This window comes from Leptonotus elevatus, chromosome 4 (assembly GCF_054856555.1).
Source record: "Leptonotus elevatus isolate MCC_2025b chromosome 4, RoL_Lele_1.0, whole genome shotgun sequence".
In the NCBI taxonomy this organism is placed as follows: Eukaryota; Metazoa; Chordata; class Actinopteri; order Syngnathiformes; family Syngnathidae; genus Leptonotus; species Leptonotus elevatus.
Genome location: NC_141242.1, coordinates 17,033,061 through 17,060,376, shown reverse-complemented (window position 1 = coordinate 17,060,376; position 27,316 = coordinate 17,033,061). Strand labels below are relative to the sequence as shown.

General features: G+C 38.8%; 2 protein-coding genes across 2 annotated transcripts in view; both read right to left on the bottom strand.

Annotated features, from left to right (window-relative positions):
* LOC147175864 (CD44 antigen-like) overlaps nucleotides 1-2,058 on the bottom strand; it is a 12,488-nt gene extending 10,430 nt beyond the window's left edge. The window contains exon 1 of the mRNA XM_086073988.1: nucleotides 1,551-2,058. Within this exon, the coding sequence (XP_085930114.1) occupies nucleotides 1,551-1,617 (67 nt within the window). The 5' untranslated portion in view covers nucleotides 1,618-2,058. The remainder of the gene's footprint in view (nucleotides 1-1,550) is intronic.
* Nucleotides 2,059-8,493: 6,435 nt separating this feature from the next.
* On the bottom strand, nucleotides 8,494-25,713 carry LOC147175863 (pyruvate dehydrogenase protein X component, mitochondrial-like). The gene is made up of 11 exons (XM_086074810.1): nucleotides 25,565-25,713; nucleotides 22,718-22,801; nucleotides 21,276-21,376; nucleotides 18,763-18,947; nucleotides 17,482-17,580; nucleotides 15,328-15,490; nucleotides 14,124-14,271; nucleotides 13,094-13,152; nucleotides 11,498-11,656; nucleotides 10,375-10,439; nucleotides 8,494-9,295 (listed from the first exon to the last, which is right to left on the bottom strand). The coding sequence occupies exons 1-11, from the start codon at nucleotides 25,698-25,700 to the stop codon at nucleotides 9,040-9,042; spliced, it is 1,455 nt and encodes a 484-aa protein (XP_085930936.1). The 5' UTR covers nucleotides 25,701-25,713; the 3' UTR covers nucleotides 8,494-9,039.
* Between the last annotated feature and the right edge of the window lie 1,603 nt (nucleotides 25,714-27,316).

Genomic DNA, 27,316 nt, shown 5'->3' with positions numbered 1-27,316 from the left:
GGTGAAGTGGAAGAAGAAGTCAGTAGAGGTAAAAGGCTTCTTGATTCGGACCTGGTGCCAATGACTTGGCATTACTGTACAATTGTCAATGTGTATCATAATTATTGCAATACTGGTCACTTTATTTTTCCTTGATGACTCCCTGCATCTTTTGCACAGTTGTCATTTGTTTGGTACTGCAGCAAAAATGGTACACATACATTACGTAAAGACTGTCTGTTCTTATGTGTTATGTCCTAAATGTCCCTTTTGTAATAGTTGCTTAAACTAACATAGGCAAATTCCTTGTGTGTTTTATATACTTGGTCAATAAAGATTATTCTGATTCTAATTTTAGGGACCCTGACCACACCACACATTGACACGTGATAAATCTGAACATGAGACAATATATTTTGGTTAAGTGGGTAAGAGAAGTCGTTTGTAAACGACATAAAGGTGTGGTCTACTTGGTTGACAGTCATTTCCTCTCTTCACCAACATCCTAAAATGTTGAGATTACAACACTTTGCATTTCTTCTTAGCTTGAAAACCAGACGTCATAATTCTCTGGTCAGCAATAGGGTTGCACTCATGAACTATAAGCACTCAATACAAGAAAAGCTGCTGTTAAATGTCACTGGTTAACAGATGTTATTGTAAAATCCTTCCATGAATCTAATTTAAGATTACAAGATGGGTTAGCCTGGAAACAGGATCCCACTGCCTGACCTTAATGATATACTTGCGCCCACACAGTTAATGTTCAAAGACTTTGTCCTGGGCCATGATGAACACTCTGACATTTAAAAAAAAAAAAGGAAGAAAAAACAACACAATATCTTCCCTCCTCTGCTCACAAGAAGCCTTGAAAGGAACAAACATGTTCAAGTCCTCCCACAGCCATAGAGGCTGTCTAGAAGTAAACTCTTATTTGCCTTTCAATGAGGACTCATTTAGGGGCTGTAATGCTCAGCGCCGCGGTGCCGGAGGGATTCTTTGTGAACAACCTGACAACCATCTCCTGTGGGACCAAGCTAGATGCACCCAGACCTGTTTGATTCAGCACCTCCATAGATGTATCGCCCGGGGCAACAGATCCAATCAAAACCTGACTCTGGGAGCACATGTGAGAGGAAAAAGGAATGACATTTGCACAGAGGGGTGGTGCTGAACATCCTTTGTGGTAGAGTGTAAAGCATTAAAATGTGTGATTCATACTATAAAGATTTTAAAAACGGGTTCCTGTTGCCTCTGGAAGCTGTGCTTAATGTTCAGAATCAATAAAATGGTTCTACTGCCTGGCACTTGGACGTGTGTTAGACACAGACACAGCGAAAAAGCATTTTCTTTGTGTCTGTCAGGAGTCTCCGACTGCCAGACAGGGGCTGCCTGCGCTGGTGTGGAGCATGCACAATCACTCTTGACAGCACCCACTCATTTATTTATTTTCTCTTAAATTTACATATTACATTTTCTCATTAAGATTCAGAAAATTTTATTCTACACGAAGCCGGAAGAAACAGCTCATTTGAAACAAAGAGCAGTGGAAGAAGGCATGGTCTGCTCACCTTGAAGTTGCTCTGACTGACAGGAAGCCAGATGTCCTAAGGTGAACCCCAAGAGAAGAGTCCACATCTTGGAGGAGCCTAGTCTGGATGTCTGGCAGAGTATCTGAAGGTAAAGGTGAGTCTGAAGCCACTAGTAGTCCTGTTTCCCCTTCAACCAGGACGGCCAGTGAGTGTGTGTAAAAAAACAACCAGTGAATGAATTAGAAAGCACTTAAAAAAAAAAAAGAATCTTCCTCTATGAAAGAGAGTTCCTGTCTGTGTGTGTGTTGGCAGCTGGAGAAAACTAAGACTTTGCCCAACTTTTCTCCTCTGTGTCTGCAAACCACAGCAGCTGTATGCGGCCACGCGAGAAAAGAAGAGGAAGAGCGCCTCGTGTGAACTACACACTCACTTGCCCCACCTCTCTGTCTCCGCCGCTAGTCCTCCACCATTTGGAATGGGTAAAGGCGAAGGTGATCTCTCACTCTCATCAGGCTCCGTGTCTACCTCCTCCCTCTCCGTCTCCCTCTTTCCTCTTTTCAGACAGCAACAGTTTCACTGTGCCCATCTGGTCTTTTGTTCACTCCTCACTTCATTTTCAATTCAACCAATTTTCTTGTCTCTGCTCCCTTTCACTGGGTTTGTGCGTCTCACAGTGTGATCTGATTGCAGCAATGGGAGCCGGTCACATCCATATCACAGACACATGTATCATTTAAAAAAAAAAACAAAGGTTAGAAATACAAAATGGGAGGAAACTGGAAAACAACCAAAGGACATTCACAATGTATTGGGACACATTTATGGTAGCTAATCAATCAATTCTACACCTTCAACTTTGTGGGGACAACATTTTTCAGTTCCAGTGCACCAAGCTAGGTGGATAAATACATGGTTAGAAAAGCCAAAAATATTATTCACAAAGACAATCACCCAAAAACTGATGCTTCGGGCAGTAGGCGGGGTACACCCTGAACTGGTTTCCAGCCAATCGCAGGGCACACAGAGACAAACAACCATCCACACTCACAATCACACCCATCGACAATTTGGAGTGTTTAATTAACCTGCCACTCATGCCTTTGGAACGTGGGAGGAAACCGTAGCACCCGGAGAAAACCCACCCAAGCACGAGGAGAACATGCAAACTCCACCCAGGAAGGCTGAAGCCCGGACTCGATCTCACGTCCTCTGCACTGGGAGGCGGACCTGCTAACCAGTAAACCACCGTGCCGCCTACAATTCACCAATAAATTTCACTGGACCGATTACCATGTGTTGAATTTGACTGATGCTTTTTGCTCGACAAATGGGAGGTGGAGTGCACCGTGTTGTTACTGTGATTGGTAAACCGCGGACTGCTCCCAAATCGATGCCGAGAGGTGTAGGGAAAAAACATAGGCGGGTTTTTGTGTGTGCGTGTTAGTATTATTATAAATTTGTTTTTTAAAAAAAATGGTGGACAGCTTTTCGCATACCTCACATCCTGAGCATTCAAATGAGGTGTTAAGGTGTTTCAGCAGCCCAGAGTTTTAGCTCACTGGTAGCGCTCTGCGCTCCCAAAATGTGGTTGCGTGGGTTTGACCCTGTCTACCCAGGTCAATCACGGGAGGTTTGCTGCTTGAAAAGTAGATCTTGGGGCAAAAAAGGTTGAACATTATTTATTCATTGGTCAAGTAAACCCATACAGAGGAGGCGTACATTAAAATAGTTATAATGTATAGCAAAATATAAATATCATATAATAAGTATCTCAAGGCCGTACCGAGTATCCTCCTTTTTGGAAATCAAAATATGGCCAGCCTATTGTTTACTGTATGTCTGCTATGCTATTACTGTAACCATGACACTGTTCTCAACAACTGACGGACACAGCAGAGCTCACAACACACTCATTGTGGAAGCACTCACACAAACACACGTGGTGACGAAGCATGACTTCTTCTGTGACTTCCAAATCGCTGGAGGATGTCTAATGTCGCAGCACGAGCGGTAACTTGTCAGTGACTCATCATAGGATCCTAACAAAACTTTATCCTGTTTCTTGCTCATTCAGTTAAATAGAACCACGTTTACTAAAAAAAAATAAGAGAATAAAAGATACAATTATATATGCTGACTTGTATTTATGATCAACCTGTAAATCATTAGGAATGACAGTTTGAGACATGCCCAGCAATATTAAGTCACTGAGAAGTACAACACAGGAAGCGTAAAGTACACTGATAATATAAAACATAAAACACACAAAGAAACAAAGAACCACATTATGCAAAGTCCACATTATCCATCTTCTAATCAGTCATAATGGGAAACAAACAAAATACTTTCAAGGAAACTTCCTCTAACCTTTACTAACATCCACTTTGGGCTAAATTGTTGTACTGTACTCGGTTACATAAAAGATGACTTAAAAAAAAATTAGATACAGTAGTGACTGAATTAATTTGCATTGACTTCTCTTTACTCGGGAGATAACGGTCAAAGAACCACCGTATAGTCACAGCCATTTCCCAAGCAGTGGTTTCTATAGTGAGATACAAACAACTCAACAAGCAGTCTTGCACCAGAATAAAGTTAGGTTGGAGTTTCCTCTTTCTCAAGTCAACCAACAGTACATCATTTTTTTTCTCTGTGAATGAAATGTGAGAAGCGTAAGCTAATGATTATACAGGCAAATTTGGATTCTCTGCCAGAACAATGTCTGTCCTAGTTTCTCTCACTGGAAAATCATTGACACAAAACTAAGAGATCAGTGTGTAACACTGGCTGTGGTTGATCAATCTACTTTAAAACAGCTGAGCATACACAAGGTCCAATATAGGTCACCTTTAAAGCACACATACCTATAGACAAAACCAGTAAGTGGTATAATGTTCAATCACCGTCACATTCAGAAAAAGCAAATCATTTTAAACTGAGTTCATTTCAAGTAGTCAACAGTCTCTTTTCACATTACAAAACACTACCCAGAGTGTAGATAGTTATCTAATCTTTTTTTTTTTTTTTGCTATGATGTCATGGGAGGAAAACAAAAAACAGTAGCTGAGGTGACGGGCAATGACTGAGCCCTAAATTAAACATTAGACTGCTGACTCAGCCAATACAGCAAAAAAAACATTTCCATGATGGCGAGTCAGTAACATACACATACTCTCTCTCATCAGACGTCCCTGCGGTCAGAAATCTGCGTAATGGCCAAATAATGGAACCTTTTCAGCATTCCTTTTATGGATCATGCCTTTTTCCCTCCGGTGAACTAAATTACCACAAAGTGACAAGCACAAATCAGATTTTAGGCATGGAACAGCATATTTAAACAACTAGTTGCAGTGCAATCATAATCAGGTCAGAAAAGCGGAATGTTTGTCTTTAATATAAGCTAGCGGAAGATTCAATGTTGTAAATTAAGACAATCACCAAGAAACTCTCAAACTTTCCTTTTGCTCTCAAACCGTTTTTCTTGATGCCATAAAATTTTGGACATGTCTAAAATGTCTTTGCGGCAAGAAAAACGGTATAGTGATTATGAACAGACGGACAGATATGTCATGTGACAAACATGTGCTGGGTTTGTGCTTGATGAACTTGCCTCACTTGACCTGCTGACCACAAGTAGCCTACAGCAAGGCTAAGGCGTGAAAAATCCATGCAGTCCTTTGAAATTAGTCACAGAGTCCTCTGGAATATCCCTATGCATATATAGAAATGTCAAAAGACATAACATGAAACCCCTTATTACTTCTGCTTCATTTCATGGACACAGCTGCAACAGTGTCTTGGTCTGGCTGAGCATGACTGGACCGAGGCTAAAATTTGAACAATGACAACAAAGCAAGAGCCTGGTTTGGCTTTGACTGCACAGCAGACCAAGTACGTTTGGACTAAGTCATATAGTCAACAGGAATGCCCTGCGTCATATAAGCCCCCGGCCCCCAATTTCGGTCACTCTGAATCAGCACAGGCAGTTAAAACCTTGATCATTTGATTCATACAAGAATACGAATGACATCTCAAGGAGGAACGTGTGAAATGAAAATGCTGCATACATACACAAAAAAAGGTGTGTTGCTTGTGAGAGGAAAATGGGCTAAGTGAGGAAATCCTGTCAACAATGGTTGAACAAACTTTGCGCGAGATCACGGTGGGGTGGGTGGGGGTTTGGTGGGCGGGTGCTCCTCGGTTGGGGGGGGGGCCCTTTGGTCGCTCCTCTTAACTCACTGCACTAGTTTGGCACAATACACTTAGTTTATAGACATATAGGGCACATAACACACGTGGGGGGGGGGGCTTCGGGTGGAGACACCGTCTTCGCCCTACAACTCCCCTCCAATTTTAACGCACCACACAACTGGGGGCATCGGTTGGGGCAGACCGCAGTATAGAGCAGTGCTGCGATCCCCTGTCCGTGGTCGGTGCTGGATTTCACTTTCCTTTCTTTTCTTTGGTCCTTCCTCGGGTCTCCTGACGGCCTCACGACTCTGGCTGGATTCTGAAGTGTTCGGTTTAGGTGAACGGTATGTGATGTTTTAACAGGTTTTAGGTGAACTCATGAATACACACTCGCACGCACGCACATACACACCCACATACAAAATAAAAATGTATTTAAAAAAAATTATAATAAAAAAAAAAAAGAAAAAAAAGAGAGGGACGATACTGGGCAAACACATACTAAGGTCTCAGGATGATTGCGTGCACCGCACACCAAATTACATTTACACCTATCAAAATGCCGGCTGAAATTATTTTTAATAATATTTTTCAGTTGATGGACAGTCAAGAATCATCATTAGGATCTCCTTGGATTTGGAAAAATCATCACTTGAGTTGAAACAAATCCAAGTTGGCACAACAGTCGTGTCCACTTGCCACTTATCGTTGCCAAAGTAACTGCTTCCATACTGCTCCATGCTGTGTGACCATGAGTGTGACCTACACTGCTCGCTGAGCCCTACAATATCTTCGCAACCTTGTGTATGGTTCATCAAAAATATCAGTCGGAACAAAAATTGTCTAATTCCTCTTTCATTTTTATCCAGATCTCCTTCTGCAAAACATAAAATGTCAGAATTCTCTCAAGCGGATATATCCATTCAGTAACAGATATTCGTTTTAAAAAGAGAACATGTGTAAACTTACCACACAAAGAGTCTTTGTTTCGACACAAATGCCTCATTAGTCACAGAGTAGACCATGTGACTTTTATTAGCTGCTGGTAGCTACAGGCTGTAGCTTCATCATATTTTGATGACATGTTGTTCGGTCCCAAGTTCTTTTACTTGGTTGTTAAGCGAGTCGTGTCGTAACGTGCAAGTAAAGATGATTGTTGCAGAATTGAGTTTTTAATTACATTGCCTCTATCTTGGTGTTAAATAAGATAGACTAAGATATTTGCAACATCTTTTAGTATGATATATAACTAATAGTAACATGACTTATAGTGTGTATAATTTTAGTGCCATCTAGTGGTAAGCTAATAGAATGCAATGATTTTGAAGCACGCACACTACGGTGCCTACAGATCACACTTCACAAGCCTACCACAAATTACTGCCCATTATTATTATTTGTGAGCGAGCGAGAGTGAGCAATCCCGAGAGCAGGAGCTAGCTAAAGCGGCTAACAAGAGTGGCTTGTAGGAGAACCTAGTAAAAGAGACAAGCGGCGGGAGCCCCAATCACCAGACGCAGCAATGACCATCTGCAGTTCCTTGGCAGCGGTGGAAGATAAAGCGGTGGTCGACCCATTGGGTCCAACATGAGCACCAGAGTCCTACAATGTTTGCAAAGTTCTCCTCCTTTGGGTATTTGTAGCAGAAAGATGGCAGCGAAACATGTCAACCTCCTGTAAGGCACAGCGCGACCTAATAGAATTAGCGCTAGACCTACGTTTATATATTTAAAAAAATGTACGCTGATATAAAAGAACATAATTTTTTTGCATACTATTGAAATAAATAAGTGGATTTTTAAAATGGATTATAAGTTTACCACAAGATGGCACTAAATACTACACACTGTCACTTTAGTACGTACAGACTATGTCAATAAAAACATAATATACCTTTAAAGGAATATATTTTAAACAATTTATATTGTATCTGCATGAGCAGGTGGACTCTTGACTTTCTAAAGAAATATATTTTGCAGTTGTCAACATTTGTGTCAGTCTGCATTTGAGCTGATCTCTGGTTCATCTGTGAGGTTCATATCTCTAGCAAGCAGCTGGCCACACGAGCACTAGTGTCCGATTAGGAGCTCAATATAGCTCACTTCTCAACGAATCACTTTCATTTGAAACAGAGATGAAAAATACATAATTAATGCTGTACGGAAATGTTGTCCACTGTTGGCTTCAGGCAACAAGCCAATTATTCTCTTGAGCGGCCAATACATTCACTATATTTGATGAAAAGCAATTTTGTTTGGTCAGATTTAATCAAATATTACTAATTCTGCTTTTGCGAGTTTGTGACTCAAACCCTTGTGTTTACAGTCTTTTTCAACACTTGACCGACTTTCTATTTGTACATTCTGATCTGACCACAAAAAACAAATGTGCATGCAGTGTGAAGTCTTCCGGGTAGCGTGGGAGCAATCAAACTGTGATGTTCTCAAGAGCGGTGGTCAAAATGTCATTAACCATTCACTCTTTTGTCTTATCAAACTGCAACAAGAACATGGCCCGGTCTCATGTCACAGCATTGCCCAATTTGGGATGTAATCAAACAAGAATCTCTCCACCTACTGAAGCAGCTGTTCGGTGCACTTGGGGCAAATAAACATCTGCTAGTGTAGGCTGACCAGTATGTTTGCCACAGGAAATTATCCTAATTGGCTTCTATGAAATTATTCTCCTTGACGCAATCTCTTGTATTCTAATTAGAATACACACAAACACATCTGTGGTTTCGCTGTCAATGTGTGCTAAACTCACATGATGAATTGAGCCTCAAAATACATTAACAGTCAATCAACAGACTTTTTATTTGCATGTGACAGTGTCTCTCTTAAAAATGATTGCAATGTGTTCGCACGAGGGACATTGATAATAAATAACTTGATAATTACAATGCGCCTTTTCAAATGTTTGTCTTAACATTAAATTAATGAATTTTGAATGTAACAGGAAACGTCTCAAGTAGGTGCAATAAATATGACAAAGAAATTAAAATGAAGATGTTTACAGTTCTATTTATGTTATGTTTAAAGATGTTGACAGCCTACAGACACATTAGAACTGACACCTTTAAATATACAGTATGTATACACAAACACGAGTGGCGTGATGAAGGAACATCAAAGGATGTGCCTCTATGGAAACTGACAGTTGGAAAAAATTCTCAATAACTAACAGGAGCTCAATTTGACTCTTGCATCACAAAGCCTGGTGACTGCCAACAAACACAAAGAGGACCCTGTACCTCCTGTACTGACACCTGGAACTAAGTAATGAAGGAGAGGGCAGGCGTTATCACACAAGTGCGTCTTTGCTTTTTCTCCAAACTTCAGGCTAAAGCCATGCGGCGAGGTTCCTCTAGGTTGGCGCGGAATCTTTCAAGAAATCGCGAGGCAAGTTCGTCATCGATAAGCCGCCCGTCACTTGACAAGGTGACGGTCATCAGCTGTTGGGTACGCAGGGTCTGGTTGTCCTCGCACAGACCTAATTCGGGCCTGGAGGTCCCGACGGCGAGAATGCAAGCCTGTGGAGGGTTGATCACAGCGCTGAAGCCACTAATGCCAAACATCCCCAGGTTGGATATACTGAGGGAAGTGAAGAATATGGAGACATATAAGAGACGGTGAATATACTGAGAGAAAAAGCACAAAATAAACATATAGCTCAACTTAAAATAAATAAATAATAATACGATCAATGTAAAAAAAAGAAAGAAGACAAAACAATAACTAGTCTGATGCTAAAGGAATACAAAAAAATTATGTGATGTTTATGTTTTAAAAAGTCTATCCTTTTTTTTAATGATTTAGAATGTTTATGCACATATGCCAAGCAACGTTCCCCCGCATATTTGCTGTTTTTTTTGTTTGGGGCAAAATCCTGTCTAATATCAAAAGACATTTTGGTGCACCAGTTCTTGGTAACTATGTTGAAGTGAGTGGAGGAGCTTCATTTAGTAATCCATAGCCCTGTCTAATAAAAACGTTGAGCTTTGTCTCCATCTGGTGGCATCTATAGGCAATTGTAAACCTTTATTTGCCCACAATAAACATCATTTCTGTTAAGATACTTGTATAAGTACGAGATACATAGATTCAAATTTTACAAACGACACCAAATATTCTATCGTTTTCTCAATTTACTACACCTAAGTACTATGATGGGGTGGCATGGCACAGTGGTAGTGATTTGTCCCAACACAGAGGTTGTGGGTTTGATCCCTGACCCTTTTGACCATGTGGAAGTGTCCCTGAGCAAGATACTGAACCCCCAGTAGCTCTTGATGCTGTGCCAGCATTAGCTGAATGTGAAATTGGTATGAAGTGCTTTGAATCCATCAACAAGTGGAAAAGTGCTAGTTACAAGTGAAAGACCATTTACCATGATGTTCAAAGCGAGTATAACAAAGCCGAAACTGGCCCGTAGGGTTGCTCCAGGCCAGTTTCGGCTTTGCTTTATTGAGAGGGTTGGCAAAGAGCACGACAACATCTCCCAATAGTTATTCATTGCTCCCGGCTGACACAGAACAAAACCCATTTTATGACCAAATTACACCATTTATTTAACCTCCCCCCACAATTTGCTGCAAATGATGGGCTGATGTCCAATGTCAAAACATTTGATAGTATCATATCATGTATTTTTTTTTATGTCTTTGTTTTACCTGAATGAGCCTCCCTGGTACTCTTCAGGTAAAAGTTTTCCATCTCGAGCCTTCTGGGCCAATGCCTATGAAACACACATTATGTCATTTTTAGACCATTGAGCTGTATCAATGAAACCAATTAACTATTAATGAGACAGTGGCATTGGAAATTTGGCACAAAGTACGCACTTTACACTTAATTAGAGCAATAATAAAAATACAGTCTGTCAGAACACTATTCAAGTTAAATGGGAATATTTCTAGAAATATGGTTGAAGACTAAATCAATAAAGCTAGAATGTTGCTTCAGCGTTCACAATAACTAATTATACATTTATAATTATTTAAATTATTATTGGTTGGTAAATTGCATGGTATGACTTCCTAAACAACCATAACAATATAACAAAAGTTGTTTAACATCCCCCCCATTCCCCCCAATAAAAAAAAGGACAAACAGGAAAATGGTGTTCGAAAACCAACAAACTGTCAAACAGCAGCCTATGAGACAAATGGAAACCATCAGCTTAATAAAATGAGGAAATGGAACTGACAAAACCCAGAGAGGAAGATGAGGCATCTGGCAAACAAAGCAAACACATCATTGTGGCCAGGGGTTTATGGCAATTTGTGACCGAGTTGAGCAACCTTGGAAAAAGCACAATGCATTCAAGACTGCGGCTACGGGATTGTCTCAAGTGGAGGAATGTGTACAAAATGTTCTTTGTTTTCTTTTTTGGGAAATATTTCATCCAAGAAATTGGTACTGACCCTCGTACAAACACTAACAGTTGTCGCTGGAAATGTGCAAAAACTACAAGGTAATTTGAAAGCAAGTTGAACATCTTTTGCGGCTTCTGTAGTTCAAAATGTGTCCCCACTGACGTGCACTGGTTGGTTGCACGTCTTTGTCATGACAAATAGCAACCTTTCCGATGGATTTAGTGACAATTTAGTGTAGTCTGCCTTTTGCCCGAAGCTTGCTGGGATACACTCAAGCACGCCACAACCGCAAGACAAGGGAGAATAAACACTAAGCAAAATCCTACAAATCTCACAAAGATTAATACTGTATATATAAAGCCCCCAATGACTGTAGGTAAAAAGCTAACAAAGCAGTGATTCAGATTCAGGCTTTTACCTTTGCATTGGTGGAAATCTCCTGAACTCCTTTATTTGCAGCATCTCTGATGATGGGGGTAATGAGGCCTTTGTCAGTTGCGACAGCAATTGAAATGTGAATGGAGTCCAGTGCTCGGGGTCCATCATCTGACCATGTCACGTTCACGTCGGGGAGCTCCTATCATCAAAAATTCACGGGTAGTGTCACAACAACGCCAAACAAATTGCAAGTCAAGCCACTTTTTGCCAAGTTTTTAAATTAATTACAAAAGGAATGGGATTAGACCTTTACCCGTAGATTTGCATATTTGTGGATTTATTTTTGAAAATGTATATTTATATACAGTGCTGTTCAAAAGTTTGTGAACCCTGCAGGCATTGTCAGATTTTTGTGTATAAAATATTAAAATAACCTTATTAAATGTTTAGTCATACCCCAATCTATAATGCTGACATTAATAATAAAGGACTTCAACAAAAATAATGATTATATTGTCATTCATTATTGGAGCAAAAGTTGTTGATTTAAGATAAACTCAGATTTCATGGGTGCAAAAGTATGTGAACCTTTCACTTAATCAGAAATTGCACCTCCTTTTGCAATGATAACTTAATCCAAAACCATTCTTTATATATATATATATCTATATATATATATATATCTATATATATCTATATATATAGATATCTATATATATAGATATCTATATATATAGATATCTATATATATAGATATATATATATATAGATATATATATATATATATATAGATATATATATAGATATATATAGATATATATAGATATATATATATATATATATATATATATAGATATATATATATATATATATATATATATATATATATATATATATATATATATATATATATATATATATATATATATATATATATATATATATATATCTATCTATATATAGATATATATATATATATATATAGATATATATATATATATAGATATATATATATATATAGATATATATATATATATAGATATATATATATATATCTATATATATCTATAGATATCTATATATATATATATATCTATATATCTATAGATATCTATAGATATCTATATCTATATATCTATAGATATCTATATATATCTATATATTTCCCTCGGTTATTCGAGGAAAACATATTGAATGTTTTATTTTGAATGTCACACTCCCCCATCTGCAACTCCATATACATTTCAATGGACGTCAAACTTGACCTGGTCCCTATCCCCCACAGAGTCAACTGTAGTGGGCCAGAGAAATTTGTGCTTGCACTAAATTGTCTATCGGATGTCTTTTGTTAGCTTGTACAGTAAGATATATGAGATATGATATATGATGATATGAGATAAGCAATATTCTCCTGTGTGCTTGAGGGGGGGGAAACAACTCGTCACAACTTGTCATTTTTCCTTCTGTGCAGATTCTCCAATCCACTAGAGTCTGTCAATTCAATTCAAATGTATTTATATTGTGGCAAAATCACAACAGAAGTCATCTCATGGCACTTTACAAATGGAGCAGCGCAAATCTATGACCACGCTACTCACTTAATAAAATACCCCAACTAGTGAAGAGCAATACTTACTTTAAGCGTAACAGCAGCTGCCTTGATAATGAAATCATTAACAGAAACCTTGATCTGCTCTGGAAAGACAAGGAAACAATAGACTGAGTCATTTCATTGTGACACAATCCAGACAGGTGCTGCCTAAAAGCCCTATAGGTTCATCCCTGGTGTACAAGACTGAGAAAAAGAGTGAGTGTCAAAAACACGTGAAGTAAGACACAAATACAGTATTAAACTACTATCCTAAGGAAGTGAAACTGCTCCACTCCCTAAGCCAATGTGGGACACCACAGGCAATTTGGCCTGCATTTGTTGTTACTGTCGCAGATGGTTATGAATGTCGTGTGCAGCGTGATGACCGGACTAACCGTGAAATTGCACGATCCTGAACAAAGACAGTCCGCGATAACAACCGGAGAGAGAATCCGCCAGTACACACAGAACACTTGCTTACTGGTCTGGAATGGCCAAACCATTTCCTCATTGATACAGTAGCTAACCAGAGATGCAGTGGCCCTCCAAAAGTATTGCAATTGTAAGGTCAATTCCTTTGTTATACTATGAAGACACTTGGGTTTCACATAAAAAATGAGATTGAGCCAAAGTTCAGAATTCCAGCTATTGTTAATACATGCAGATGTCTTAAACAACTTAGGACAGAGCACCTTTTGTTTGAAGCCACCCACTTTTCAAGTGAGCCAGAGTACTGGACAGACATCATTAAATTAACTTAAAGTGAATAACATTTAATTGAACAATATAGCCACATCAATCTGTCTGCCAATTACCTTTCATTCCTATTATTGGCAAAATGTTTGTGTGTGGTTTGTGAAATCAGAGTTATAACGAGCGTGACTAATCAGTAGTTATGTGCCAGTTTCTTTCAGTGCTACAGACTGTCTTCTTTGTCAAATGAGCAGTCATGTGAAGCCCTTGAAATTCTCATCTTCAAGGACAATTATTGATATCCACGTCATCAACTAAAGCTAGAACGTGTTAATATAAACAGGTGACCCAGAATAAGTGTACAGACAAGCCTCTTGCTTACCTTTGGCTAAGTTTTTACGAAACTTCATTACTGCAGCCATGTCGCAGTCAACAGAAGCATAAGCATGGGGGATCGTGGTTTTGGACTGTGTTAGCCTTTGAGCGATCACGCGGCGGACATTTGATGCTGGAATCTCCGTGAAAGTGCCCTGGGGAATAAGATTATCGAAGTCAAGACGCAGTGAAGTACTGTACACGTGGAATATATTACACATAGATTATACATTACTTATAGACCCATTAATATTAAGGTCATGTTTAACAGAAAAGGTTAGGTGGTTAATCAGTCAAAACAGATTGAACATGTCTGACATTGACAAAGATACCACTCAATTTATGAACATTCGAGTAACGAACATACAGATTCCTAACAGCTGTGTTAGCTAAAATGTTGTTTGCTTAATACTCATTTGTATTTATGCATGCAGCTAGTTGTGAGGATGGATGGCTATAATATAGTAGTAATAATGATGGGGACGGGTGGCAGGGCCTGGAGGCTGTACTGCAATCCAGCATAAATATACATATAACTGTAAATAACTAAAATAATTCATAAGATATTCTAATAAAGCAATGTTTATATACTTTTTAAGATTCATACCTTTATAGCATCAGATTTAATGTGTTTTCCTAGTTTCAACTTTTGTTTGTTATATTCTTACCATTGTTAGTACGTATTGTCTATTACCAGTGTTGGTATGCACTCGGAGTCTTAACCAATACATTTACTGGTTAGTTGGTTCCTAATGTTGGTAGAACATTTACTGATGTAATGCAATTAACAATTCTTTATCTGCGGCAACACCCGTGTGTGAATATTTTTGTATTTTTGTTATATTGTGTGAATGATAATTGCTTAATTAGTTTTGAAACAAAAAAATTGCAAGTTGATTTTTGACAGAAGTGGTGAATGCTTTTATGTTTTACATTGAATGTATTAAAAAGGGGTGGGATTAAATAAATTGTCTTATTCCCATTCCCTTTCAGGCATATTGTTTCAACATTTAATATGTACTTTTCTTTATGTCTTTGTTATTGATGTCAGTTGTCTGAAATAAACACAAGAAAGAAAAAAAGAAAGAAAGTGCAAATTGGTGAAACCAGAATCAATGAATGAACTGACGACATGCATGCATTTATAGTATTATCAGAAAAGAGCATGACATGAGCTGTATGTTTTATATGGTATGTAATTTAAAACCCACCGGTGCACCTGGCTTTCCTGGTACAGAAAGAGGAGGTATGTTGGGTCTGCTGCTTGGTTGTGGTGGAATAGCTGCTGGTATTGGGGCTGGACCAGAAGGAGGCGGAGCAGCCATCGGTGTTGTTTTTGGCCCCGGAGACATCTTCAGAAGATTTAATGCATCTCTGTAGACCCGAAATAGACCAAAACAATTAGAAATGGGAATCACAGGATCACGGTTGGAGTCCTACTGTAGACAAATGCAAGTTGCCTGAGAGATGCCGGTCTGTTTTGTCGCTACCACCGACGGACCGTTGAGCAAGGCACCAACCCCACTGCCCATAGCTCAAACGTGCAGCAATGTTTGTGCACCCCTCACTTTCACAAAAATTTCAAATAAAATCTGATTTGATTTCTTGGCCTTAATGCCCAATCCTAGGGAAGCGCATGTATCAGGTGCCTCTATTTGTAGAGTTCCAGTTTCAAGTGCAACAGGGTCCATTGTCCTCTGACTTTACCATGGAGTCTGGGGCCCTAAAGCTGTTATACCCTTCCCTTGTTCATGCATTGTAACATTTCCTGTAGTACATAAGTGCCTTGTTTCTTTACTGATAGGAGCATTTGATTGTGGAAGGACTGAGGTCACTTGGAAATTCCCCCCTAGAAAAACTGGTAAGACATTTAGATTTGAAAAAAACAACAAAACCTGAAATACACATCATGACAGTCAGAGATAACACAGTGAGCAAAGTTTTCGTAAACAACGCACATGCGCTCTGCGTACAAACTGGCAAATCTGGTTTTTCGTGACAGTGCAAACCTCATTTGGCGTGTTTGGCAAATTGTCAGAGCGTGCTGTGCCATGCTGGGCGTTCCAACGATCCGGGGGCATTTTATTTTACATGTCTCTGGCGCATCAGAAAATTTGCCGGCTGACAGTAATTAAAAATTTAAAACGTTCTGAATCATTGTATAAATCAACACATCATTATAATCTTTATTATACTTTTAAAATCACCTCCCTGCCCACAGAACAGCTTTGGAGGGTGTCGAGGGGGTTTACACATGGACACTAACTGTCTGGATGGAAAGCGGCCCCCAAGTGCCCACTTCTGTAGCGGTGATCTGTAATTGCCCTGGACAACTTTACTTGCACGTTTAGATCTTTATCTTTATTTATAAACGTACTTTGCACATGCCAATCGCGTGAATGGACTCCAGCCATGCAGAGTGTGCGCCCCTCCTGTACTGAATTTAAGGGTAATGAGAAGAGACGATTCTCCGATTCTCTCCATCTCACCTTTTAACTCCAACTGTCTACACCAAGTAGCACTAACACACTACCTTTAAAACCATGTTATAGTATGGTTGCACTTCTCCCCCAAATCTTATTAATCATTTCTTGCTCCAGAAAGGACATCTCACAATTGACATTGTTGCTTGATGCACTAAAAACGCAGTGTGGTGGAAAAGAACATCTGTTGTGTGTTTAGAGTCTCTTTAAAACAAACAAACGCAAAATACCCCCAAAAATGTAAAAGTTCGAATGCTGCAGTTAGATTAAACACAAGTTGAACTATTCTTGTGATGCGAACACATACAACGTCAATAGAGTTGGCGTAAATGGGTGCGAATCTGTGATGGTTGGAAAATTGACGCAGTTTATAGGCAAGGCGAGTGGGGCGAACACATTCGCTCAGGTTGGTAAATTTGAACTGGAAGACACACTTTGCGTCACAGCAGCCAATCGGTATTGAGAATGTACTTACTACATGTGCAAGACAAAATAATTGTTGCAGTCTGTGGGCACTGGGAGTTGTACAACACTGCCAGCTTCCAATGATGAGACAAAAAAGAGAAAGCACTTAAGAATGGTGAACAAGGACGTTAATGTATATGGTAAGTGTATTTATTTGCTTACAGCTATTGAATTGTGATCAAAGATAGCGAGAGCATTTCCCATTAGCCAAAGTATTAATACAATGACCTGATTGACCAGCATGATGACGTGCCGTGCATTCATTTTTATCAGAGGAGAAGAAATGCCTCTCCTTTTCTAAATGAAATGAAACGGCTACGTTCATAGTATCAGCAATCAAACTCATAAGAAAAATGAGGTGAAGAATAATTTCGCATTCAATGTGAACGTAGAGACAAGTTAACTGCTCAAACTTACTCCTTAGTGATTAGTCCTCTTGGTCCGGTAGGTGTGGCCAGTTTTGGATCAACGCCATGAGTGTCCAGAATGTGTCTTGCTGCTGGGCTTAGTCGTAACCTGAAGGACAACGAGCCATGATGACAAGTTACCGTTAGACTAAAATGTTTTATTTCATGGACCTTTTAATTTTGTGTCACATTCTACCTTTAATTCAAGTCTCCTATGGACATTAGCTAATTTAACTCCTGTAACTCTAAATCTAAACCATCTGAGCAGGGTTTTTTTTTTTTAAATATACAATCCAACCAAGTTTATGCAGACTTTCAAATAAATCTTAATATGTCAACTGGGTCACCGCAAAATGCTAGTATACCAAACACATACTAACACCTCTGTTTCCTGCACCAACATGTCCATTGAAGTCTGCACCAATGACAACTCTCTCACTTCTAGGGATGCTCTGCATCATTTCATCAAGGTCCTACCAAAAGTTTTCCTTCTCCTCCAGCTCACATCCTACCTGTGGGCGCATATCCACTAACAACATTGATCATCAAACCTTCGATTCCTAGCTTCAGGCTCATCACTCTGACACTCTTTTTACCTTCAGGACATTCCTAACAAACTCCTCCTTCACGATAACTCCTACTCCATTTCTCTTCCTATCTACACCATGATAGAATAACTTGAACCCTGCTCCTGAACTTCTAGCTTTGCTCCCTTTTCACCAGGTCTCCTGAACACACAGTATGTCCTCCTGTCCTAGACTCCTGGTGTTCCTCTTCTCTTTCTTCCTACAAAGACACCTTCTTCCTCTCCTTCTTCTCCGGTTTCCACCGGCATCCTGTAGGTCAACAGCACCGATTGCGGTCGTTGTTAAACCGGGCCTTGACCGATCCGGTATGGAAGTCATATATTTGATTTGCATATTTGATTTGGCCAAAGTTTTACGCCGGATGCCCTTCCTGACACAACCCTCTGTATTTATCCGGGCTTGAGACCGGCACAAGAAGACACTGGCTTGTGCCACCTTGCGGCTAAATGTTTTGTACAGTACTGGATATACACAATGCTCAGTAGTGTTTAAATATGTTAAGTGTTTAGTGTTCAATCGTTCTTCAGTTATTAAAAATGTTTGGTAAAAAAAAATCTGAATTTGAAGTCAGTTTGTCAGTTATCATTCCACTGTGTTATACGTATTTTTAAGTTTCTGCCGTGATATTGTTTTAGTATCAGTATGGAGGCACTATTTGCAGGTACAGCTCTGGTACCATGATAACAAAATTTGATGACACTTACGATCCTGTTGGGACTATTTTTGGTGGAGAAGGAGCAGCAGGAGGATCAATGGTGGAAACGGTTTCATGTATAGCAGATGCAGGTGCAGATGGAGGTGGAATCTCAACCTGCGTCCAGTCTTGTCCCTCCTCCACCATAACAGCAATGAGAGTTCCTAGGCGCACGTTGCGACTTCCCTCCTCCATCTGAAATGCAGGACAAATATAATAACATGGCATGCTGTGGTGTGGCTCACTGTAATTGAAACACTGAAATAAAATAGGTTGTTGTGTAGTGCAGTGAGTGACTTTTCATGGTTGGTTGCTGTCACAATTGATTCGAGATCCTGTTAAGAGCTCATCTAAATACACTGTGTGCCTTTTACTACTCTCTTCATGGTCCACTGGACATTGTCAATCAATCAATACTAATTCATTCTAAATGAAAGGCCATGCCTAATACACTGCCGTCCGCACTTGGTCAGTTTTCAAAAGGTATCCACAAATGGTCCAAGTAGGGAGAAAGTCTACAAGGCTGCTTTCTACAGACGTGCAAAAAAATAAATGGTAGTGTTAAAATAGTCAAATACTGTGTGCTAAAACACATAATTTGTTGTTTGTAGGGCTGCACAATATTGAAAAAAAAAACATGCAATACGTGCCATTGGTGCTGTAGTACCAAACAATGACAGCAGTGCTATGCAAGTTATGCAGACAGTCATCAAGCAAAAAGAGCCTGAAAATAAGTGTCCATTTGTGCAATAGTTACAATAATTACAGTGCGATGACAACTGTACAGATAATGTGAAAAATCGTCACACAATGACCAGTAGTGCAGTAATTGTACTCACGTGTCATGTCTCAAATGTTTTATTGTTGCTCGTTCTGTGATACTACCAGTCTAGCAGAGACAAATTCCTTGTGTTTCTACATAGGTGGCCAATCAAGACATTTCTGATTGAATATACTGTACAAGCATTTTAATTGGTTCAAGTAAAAAATAAAAAATAAACTGAAATATGCACATATTTTGTCTATTTAAAATTGCATTTTTGTCATATATTTGGTTAGGAAGTATGTGGTCCTATGTGGGCCCTTGAGTATCACTAATGAAAAATTGCGGCCTTGTCCAACCAGGCACTAAAGTGATCCTGCGTACCACACTTTGTGAATCACTTGGTTACCACGAATCACACAGCATAAAACAATTTGAAGTAATCATGTAACCGGACTGAGTAGCACCTTTAATATACAGTATCATATTTAATCCAATCCATTTTTCTCCCACAGCACTTTATACATTATCGACTGTAGTATTACTTAAGTCTTACTTCCCAGGGTCAACCACCACAAATCAAATCTTGCAGGACAAGCTATCACATATTTATTTTAGCCCTATCACTCCATAGACCTGTTAATGTAAACAGCCTGGCTGGATCTTGAGACACACAGCAATTCTGCTTTGGCTTAGCAGTAAAAATAATAATAATAATTTAAAAAATTACACACTTCCTCCAAACACTGTGCGCCCAGTGCGCCCAATAGCTTTTAACTGTATTGAAAGCATGTTTGACATAAAAAAATGAGTGAAACAAGAAATCATGCTACTCCATGAAGACGGACGGACATGTTTCGCTCCACAAACCGGAAGTACATCAGCGGAAGTGCTTTTAGCGATAATACTTTTCCTTTGAACACAAATAAAATTTGCAATTATCCAATAATTAGTAAACCTTTTTTAATGACAAAGAAATGTTTTTGTGTGAGGGAACACTTGTACTGTTTTTGTTTAATATTCCCATATTGGACATGCAATGTTTCCAGTTGATGTTTTTTGTATTAACTACAATACACATTACAATTCTAACTATGGGAGTAAATACCAGCCTCCTTTCTCTGCTTGCCTCAGCTCTCAAGCCCCTACCCCCAATTCCTCAGTGGTTGCTATGGAAACTACCATACCCACAGTAGCAAGGAAAGATGAGCGTAAGGAATTGTGGAAAAGGAAAAGAAATAAAAGCATAAATCAATGGTAAATGAGACAGGGGGCAAAATATCTCGTCGTCACATCAGTTCAGGCACCTTCTGTCACTTGAAAAAAAAAAAAAAAAGTTTGTCTTCAGTTTGCGAAGGGCAATACTCCATGATCCTGTAACATGCACTAGAAGATTAAAATGGGGAAATAAGGTGCTCAAATTCTATTTGAAAAAAAGTCTATATTTTTTGGTGGAGCAACAAGAAGAAGGTCAAGAAGACTACTAATTGCTCTATCTTTGAAAGCCTATTTAAAAAAAGCAAACACCTAGCAGCAGCAACACAATGGGGAATGGACCTAGAAAAATGTCTGCCATGAAAGAAAATCTTTTTATGTACTGTCACTGTGCTCGGAAAGCGGAATATGCCTTTCACAACAGAATGCATTTTAAGGACAGGATTGAAAACAGCAGCAAATCATCTTGTTTGATAGCAGCTAGAAAACACCTTCAGCATTGATGTACACAAGATGGTGTGTGTGATTTTGGCATTTGTTCTCACCAGAATCTTTGCCATGATACCGTCATCATTAGATTCCATGGTAACTACAGCTTTGTCAGTCTCAATTTCACAAAGGGCATCGCCTGCTGCCACTGCCTCACCTGCAATGGTTAAAGAGTACAAGAATATATCATCAAAATTGAAAAATTTTAAAGACATTGTGAGCGCTCAATTTAAAAAAGAAAAGAAAAGCATCTACAAACATTTGTGAAAATTGTAGCTTCACAACAATGGACGAATTTGCAAAAATGTATGAAAATGTCATTTTTTAAATAAAATAAATAAATAAATATATATATATATATTATTATTGTTTTTATTTCAAATTTACTAGTAACAGAAAATAATTACTGACACAAACAAGTGTGCAAGAATGTTCCGGCTGAGGGCAGCATCTTAACTGAAAATCTTCATGTAGAAGAAGGTAAACAAACAAAAAATCATGTTTTTTCTAATTTTCCCCGACAGATTCCCAGCTGTGCCCTGTTTAACGCCTGTCTCACAATATATATTTTATGATTAATGTCTACTATATTTAGGGCTGGGCAAAAGATAAAATCTCGATTTTTACAGACATTCAGGACGATTACGATTTTAGTCTAATGAACCCAACAAACCATTATTGCCCAGCCCTAATTATATTTAATCGGGCTTTCCAGATAACAATTTTTGGCACCCAAATTCGAGGCACCTAATTTGAGTATCCTCCAATTTCAAGTCCAATCTGATACCAGTACCTCAACAATGCATTAAGATGTGGTAATGTGGTATAAGAAATAGATTTACAACTTCGCTCATGAAATGTGCGACAGTATACAACTTTAATGGAGTTAAATGTAAACTGTTTGAAAACATCTTTGCAACCTTCAGTGTTGAAAAAGTTCATTTTCTATGCAAACTACTTCAAAGTTCAGCTCACAAATTTTAAAACAAGCTAGTTCATAGTTTATCATTCAAGCCTTCATTGGCCCAACAAAATTTGTTTTTTGGCTCTTTAGTAGCACCAAAACTTTTGAAAATACACTAGGGACCAGAGGTGTCATCCAGTGGGAATTTTGTTTCCTCGTCACATGCACATCTCAACCCAAATCATAGAAGCAAATGACAAGACATCAAAGGAGCCCATTAGAACTCAGTTGCCTCATGACGAATGCAGTGCCTGGATGAGCAGAACCACTAAGAAGTGATGAATAGTGACTCCTGGGTTTCCATAAGTCAATTAATCACCAGTCCTATGCATGCAACACCGCATGAGCGTGGTGTGTTGTCATAGAGAATGATAATTAGCGCCTGCTGTTGGCCCGTGCAGTTGCAAGGTAAATATTACCATAGTTTTTATGCACACATTCTTTAGTGGCATTGACAACTGAGCTGTGAATTAATATTAAAATTTGGGATAGCGCCAGGAATGGTTGTGACTTGAACTTGTAAATTCCTTTTACCTTCTTTCTTCAGCCATTTGACAATGTTTCCCTCCTCCATGGTTGGTGAGAGAGCTGGCATTTGCAAGTTGAGTGGGGCGACACCTACCGGACACAAAGATCACAGCATGACTTACACTCCACTTGAATAGGCACTTGAAGCGAATGCCAAAATACTTATTTGAACACTTCTGGCAGCAATGTAAAAAAAAAAAAAAAAATTAAAAAAAAAACATTGACTAGTGCTGGTCAGAAAATTTGAATATTGAGAACAATTTTAAAAAGTGAAACTTGCAGCAGGCTACATTAGTTCATCGCTAGGGTTAGAGAATCCTGGTCCAGAAAGTAAAAACCCTGAAACAGTTTGGGTTTAGCCACAGGTGCTTCCACTCAACAAGTGGCGACGAGCTCATTATAACCTGCTAGGTGAGGAGAAGCACCTGTGGGTTAGGGTTATGTGGCAGTTTTTTTTTTTTTTTACTTTCTAGACCTGGGTTCCCCAACCTCAGGGGCTAGGCAAGTTCGGTCCTAGAGAGCCGCAGTCCTGCATGTTTTCGGCGTCGCCTGCCTGCAACCCAGGTGTTTCAAATCATGAGCTCATAATTACGTTGTGCAGGAGCTTCTCAGCTGTGTTCAAGGAGGGCAACAACCTGCCCAACCTGTTCACCACACAAAAAGTGAAATATTTCAAGCCTTTATTTCTTTCCATTTTGATGATTATAGTATAAAGACACAAAAAAACAGTGTTCATGTACTTTAATACAATGCTCTGTGAGCAACTGATCATCCAGCTTCTTTTGAGATTTTTTTGATAACTGTTCTCCTGTGGAGGGTGTCAATGATGGTTTTCTGCACAACCGTCAAGTCAGCAGTCTTCCACCCGTGATACTCAAGCCTACTAAAACAGACTGAGAACATTTAGAGGCTGAGGAAAACCTCTGATGTTGTTTTGCATTAAATAGCTGACAAGATTGGGACATCAGGAGCCTACAATATTGAGCTTTGTCACAATTTTCAAATGTTGTCAAACACTGGATTTTTTCGTTTTGTGTCTTTCTGCCATAATCATCAAAATTGAAACAAATACCGGCTTCCAATATTTGATTTTGTGTGTGGTGAACTAATGTAACATAAAAGTTTCACTTTTTTAAACAAATTATTGAAATAAATGGACATTTCTACTTTCCTCGATATTAAAAATGTTCTGACCAGCACTAGTGTGTGTATCTATATACGATCATCCATGAGTGCGATCGGCCGATTCTGATACCAATCACATAGATTGGCTGGCCAGTTTTCAGTTTTAGAGTTGCTCACTAAGTATTGTATTGCATTAATAATCAATTAAATTGTTTAATTTAAATTTTTTTATTTATGCATCAGATTTAAAAACAAAAACAAATTTCCATCCCTTAATTATACAAAAACAGGACATTATTTCAAATTGACAGTGCAGAAAATGCACAAACATAATATGATTCCGTTACTGCTTTGGTCTGCAACGTGCAGTGTCAAGGATAGGGGAAGGGGACGATACAATGCACACAGGCTGGTCTCTAGTTGGCTACAGCCTGCAAAGTAAGAGCTGCGGGTGATCGCTTTTGGTGATCGGCAATGAGTGGCATTGATCAACACATGCCGATCACGTACTTTCCCGCAGAAATCGGCTGATCGATCAGAGCACCACTACTGATTATTCTGCAAAAGGCATCTCAATCTTGCAACCGCTAAGCAGCACGAGCGCCACATAGCTTTCAGTGGGTCAGTGAGCCTGCAATTCCCAGCATGCCCACAAATGATCCATCCTGTCGTGGCTCTTTCTTGTGCTTGTCTAGTGAATGGTTTGTTTCTAAACCCATCTCAACATCACAATTACCTCAATGTTCTTCAGTGGCTACCGCAGTGACTGAATCCTAATTGAGTAAAATAGCTTTGTTGTAAAAAAAAAGAAAAGAAAACATTTTTGTCACACTTGACATTTCTGGTGGAGTGGTAGCATTCAGCCATTTTTTCTTTGGGTTGGGTTAGAAACTGGTGATTAAAATGTTTCATATGAACTATTACATTATACTAATATCATGCAAATCTATCAGCACATTCTGAATTTTATTATTGATCGATTCATTGCCGACAGTAGGGGTAGTAGCAATGCATTTGGTGTTACGCCAGAGTGACTAAAGTCATGTCGGTATTTGATTTTATTTTATTTTTCTTAACTCATTTTAATCAACATTATATTATGTTAAAGATCATGGTAGTTTTTGTTTTTTTGGTAGTTATGACTGTGTTTTGAAATGTGGTGTATAAATAATAATAAATAATATCCAATAACCATAACTGCATTATTATTTATTTTAATTAAAGAGTTAAAGTTTACCTTCTTAGAGAACCAATTAACATTGTGACATGCAGAGCATTCCATTTCCTGTCATTCTGCTGGCATCTGCTGGACACACTGATACACTGCAAGTGCAAAGTTAAAAATGAAGCCCGTGTGGGTTCTCAGGGAGTTCTTCCCAAAGTAGCAGCAAACACGAATAACTGGCACTGTCGGCTGAATTTGAGAGGAGGGTGGTTACTATCACATTCATTTTAAAATAGAGCCATTATTATATGTCCTGCTACAACTCAAATACAACCAAGGAGGACGGGGACATCTAAAACATGCAGGGCTCCAGCCCTTGAGGACCAGAATTGAGGTAGCCTGACGTAAAGGTCTGTCTCTCCTTATGGACCTTTACCTCAAAGTCAGTTTGTGGAAACAAAATTGTTTGCCAAAGAACCATAAAGCGAGAGAAAATTATGTAGGCAAATGTCAACGGTCGTCAAGCTGTCGTCATTCACAAAACTGCACATAACGTCACTCACCGAAGATCCATGGAGACTGAAAGAAGTGTCTGGCGTGCTCTTGTAATGACTGCGTGCTCCACGGAGATTTAGTTATGTTAGATAATTTAAGGCCGAATAAGATTCCTTGACGACCCAGACGCAAGGTGGCCGCCATGTTGATGCCCTCATTGGAAGAAACGTGCGGGTGCCTGATCAAAAATGTGTACATTTTCAGAGAGTCAAATGTTGCTTGTTTTATCATATAGTTATAAACAATAGACATACTGGTTAAGACATTTTATGTTGTGGCATTTGTAGGGTTTGACATTGTTTACTTTCGAGACAAATGGACAGGCATAGCCTGTAGGTCATTTCAGGGCCCATAGACGTCTACGTATAATCGTCAGGGCTTGTTACGAAAGTCAGCGCCTCAGCCATATTGGATGTGGCAGACCTGCCCTAAAACTAATGCTAGTACATTGAATGCATATCTTAAAGCTTTTATATATATATATATATATATATATATATATATATATATATATATATATATATATATATATATATATATATATATATATATATATATATATATATGGGAAACCTGTGATAAACATGTGACATACTCATATAGACAATTCAATTTGAACATTTTCAGTATGTTACACGCAAAATGCAATCCAATCTCTTCAACTTCGTAACTGTGATCATCACCAACCCTTTCTCTTCATTAAGCACTTACACAACAATGAAAGTCAGATACTGATTTCATTTTGTTTGTTCATGCTTCAATTACTCATGGAAGGTTACAACCAGTTTGATTTAATGTTTGTGTCACCTGTGCCTAGCATGTGAATTGTTGGCAAATTAAGTAGATTAACAATGCCCAATTACCACGTCATGTTTGTGTGTTATTCCCCTAACCTACAATCTGGCTTTGCCAGTTTGGTGCTTAACGATGAAGCTCAGTCAGAGATTTGTCAACAACAGCAGCAGAGCTCAAATGAGTGCAGTCATAACCCCCACACTGTTTAGTTGTTTGATGTACTGTACATACCTGAAATACAGGTTTGCTGGTCTTCCTGCTGGGCATTTCTGCCTTTGTGCTCTCTACTAGACGTGTCATCGTCGTCTTACAGTAGATGTTCCGCTATTTTAACCCCCACCATGGCGCACAGAGATGGCAAAAGTACGCACACCACATATAAGTACAGTTGATGTACTTGTAAAAAGACATATAAAACTGTAAGTACAGACTTTAAACTGTATTTATGTACAAAAGTAAAGTATCTTGCTACTCCAAATCTGTTACCATATTCGCTCATGCTTCATGGTTCATGTATGTCCTCGTCGCTGTGTTTTTTTTTATTTTGGTTGATTTTACCTTTCTCTATTAATGTCTTTTTTTACATTGTGCAGTCATTGGCAAAGGTTGAAAAAGGTAACAAGATGATTTTTATGGATTAATGAGCATACAAATACAAATACATATATCTGTTTTCAAATGTATGTGGAGTAAAAGTAAAAAGTTCTCAGAACAAAATAAATACTCAAGCACAGAATATATATATACATTTTTTTTTTACAGTAACAAAGTATTGTTATTAGCCAGAAGGCCATATGTTTTTTAAACCAAGGGTTAAACCTATTCCAGTGTGTTTGGCTTTTTATGTTTTGTTTTATTGTTTATTTTAATGGATTTAAGTCTGTCAATAAAGATATCTCTCATATTCATCAGTACTTAGTTACTTCCAACCAGTGTGGAGCGGTCGCAGGCATTTGTCCTATACC

What these genes read in the sequence shown, in the direction of transcription:
- LOC147175863 (XM_086074810.1), bottom strand. Translation starts at nt 25,700, where the DNA reads ATGGCGGCCACCTTGCGTCTGGGTCGTCAAGGAATCTTATTCGGCCTT. An exon ending in GTATCATGGCAAAGATTCTG is followed by an intron (nt 18,948 to 21,275) that starts GTGAGAACAAAT and finishes CCTGCATTTCAG; the next exon opens with ATGGAGGAGGGAAGTCGCAA. An exon ending in CAGCTGCTGTTACGCTTAAA is followed by an intron (nt 11,657 to 13,093) that starts GTAAGTATTGCT and finishes TTTTGATGATAG; the next exon opens with GAGCTCCCCGACGTGAACGT.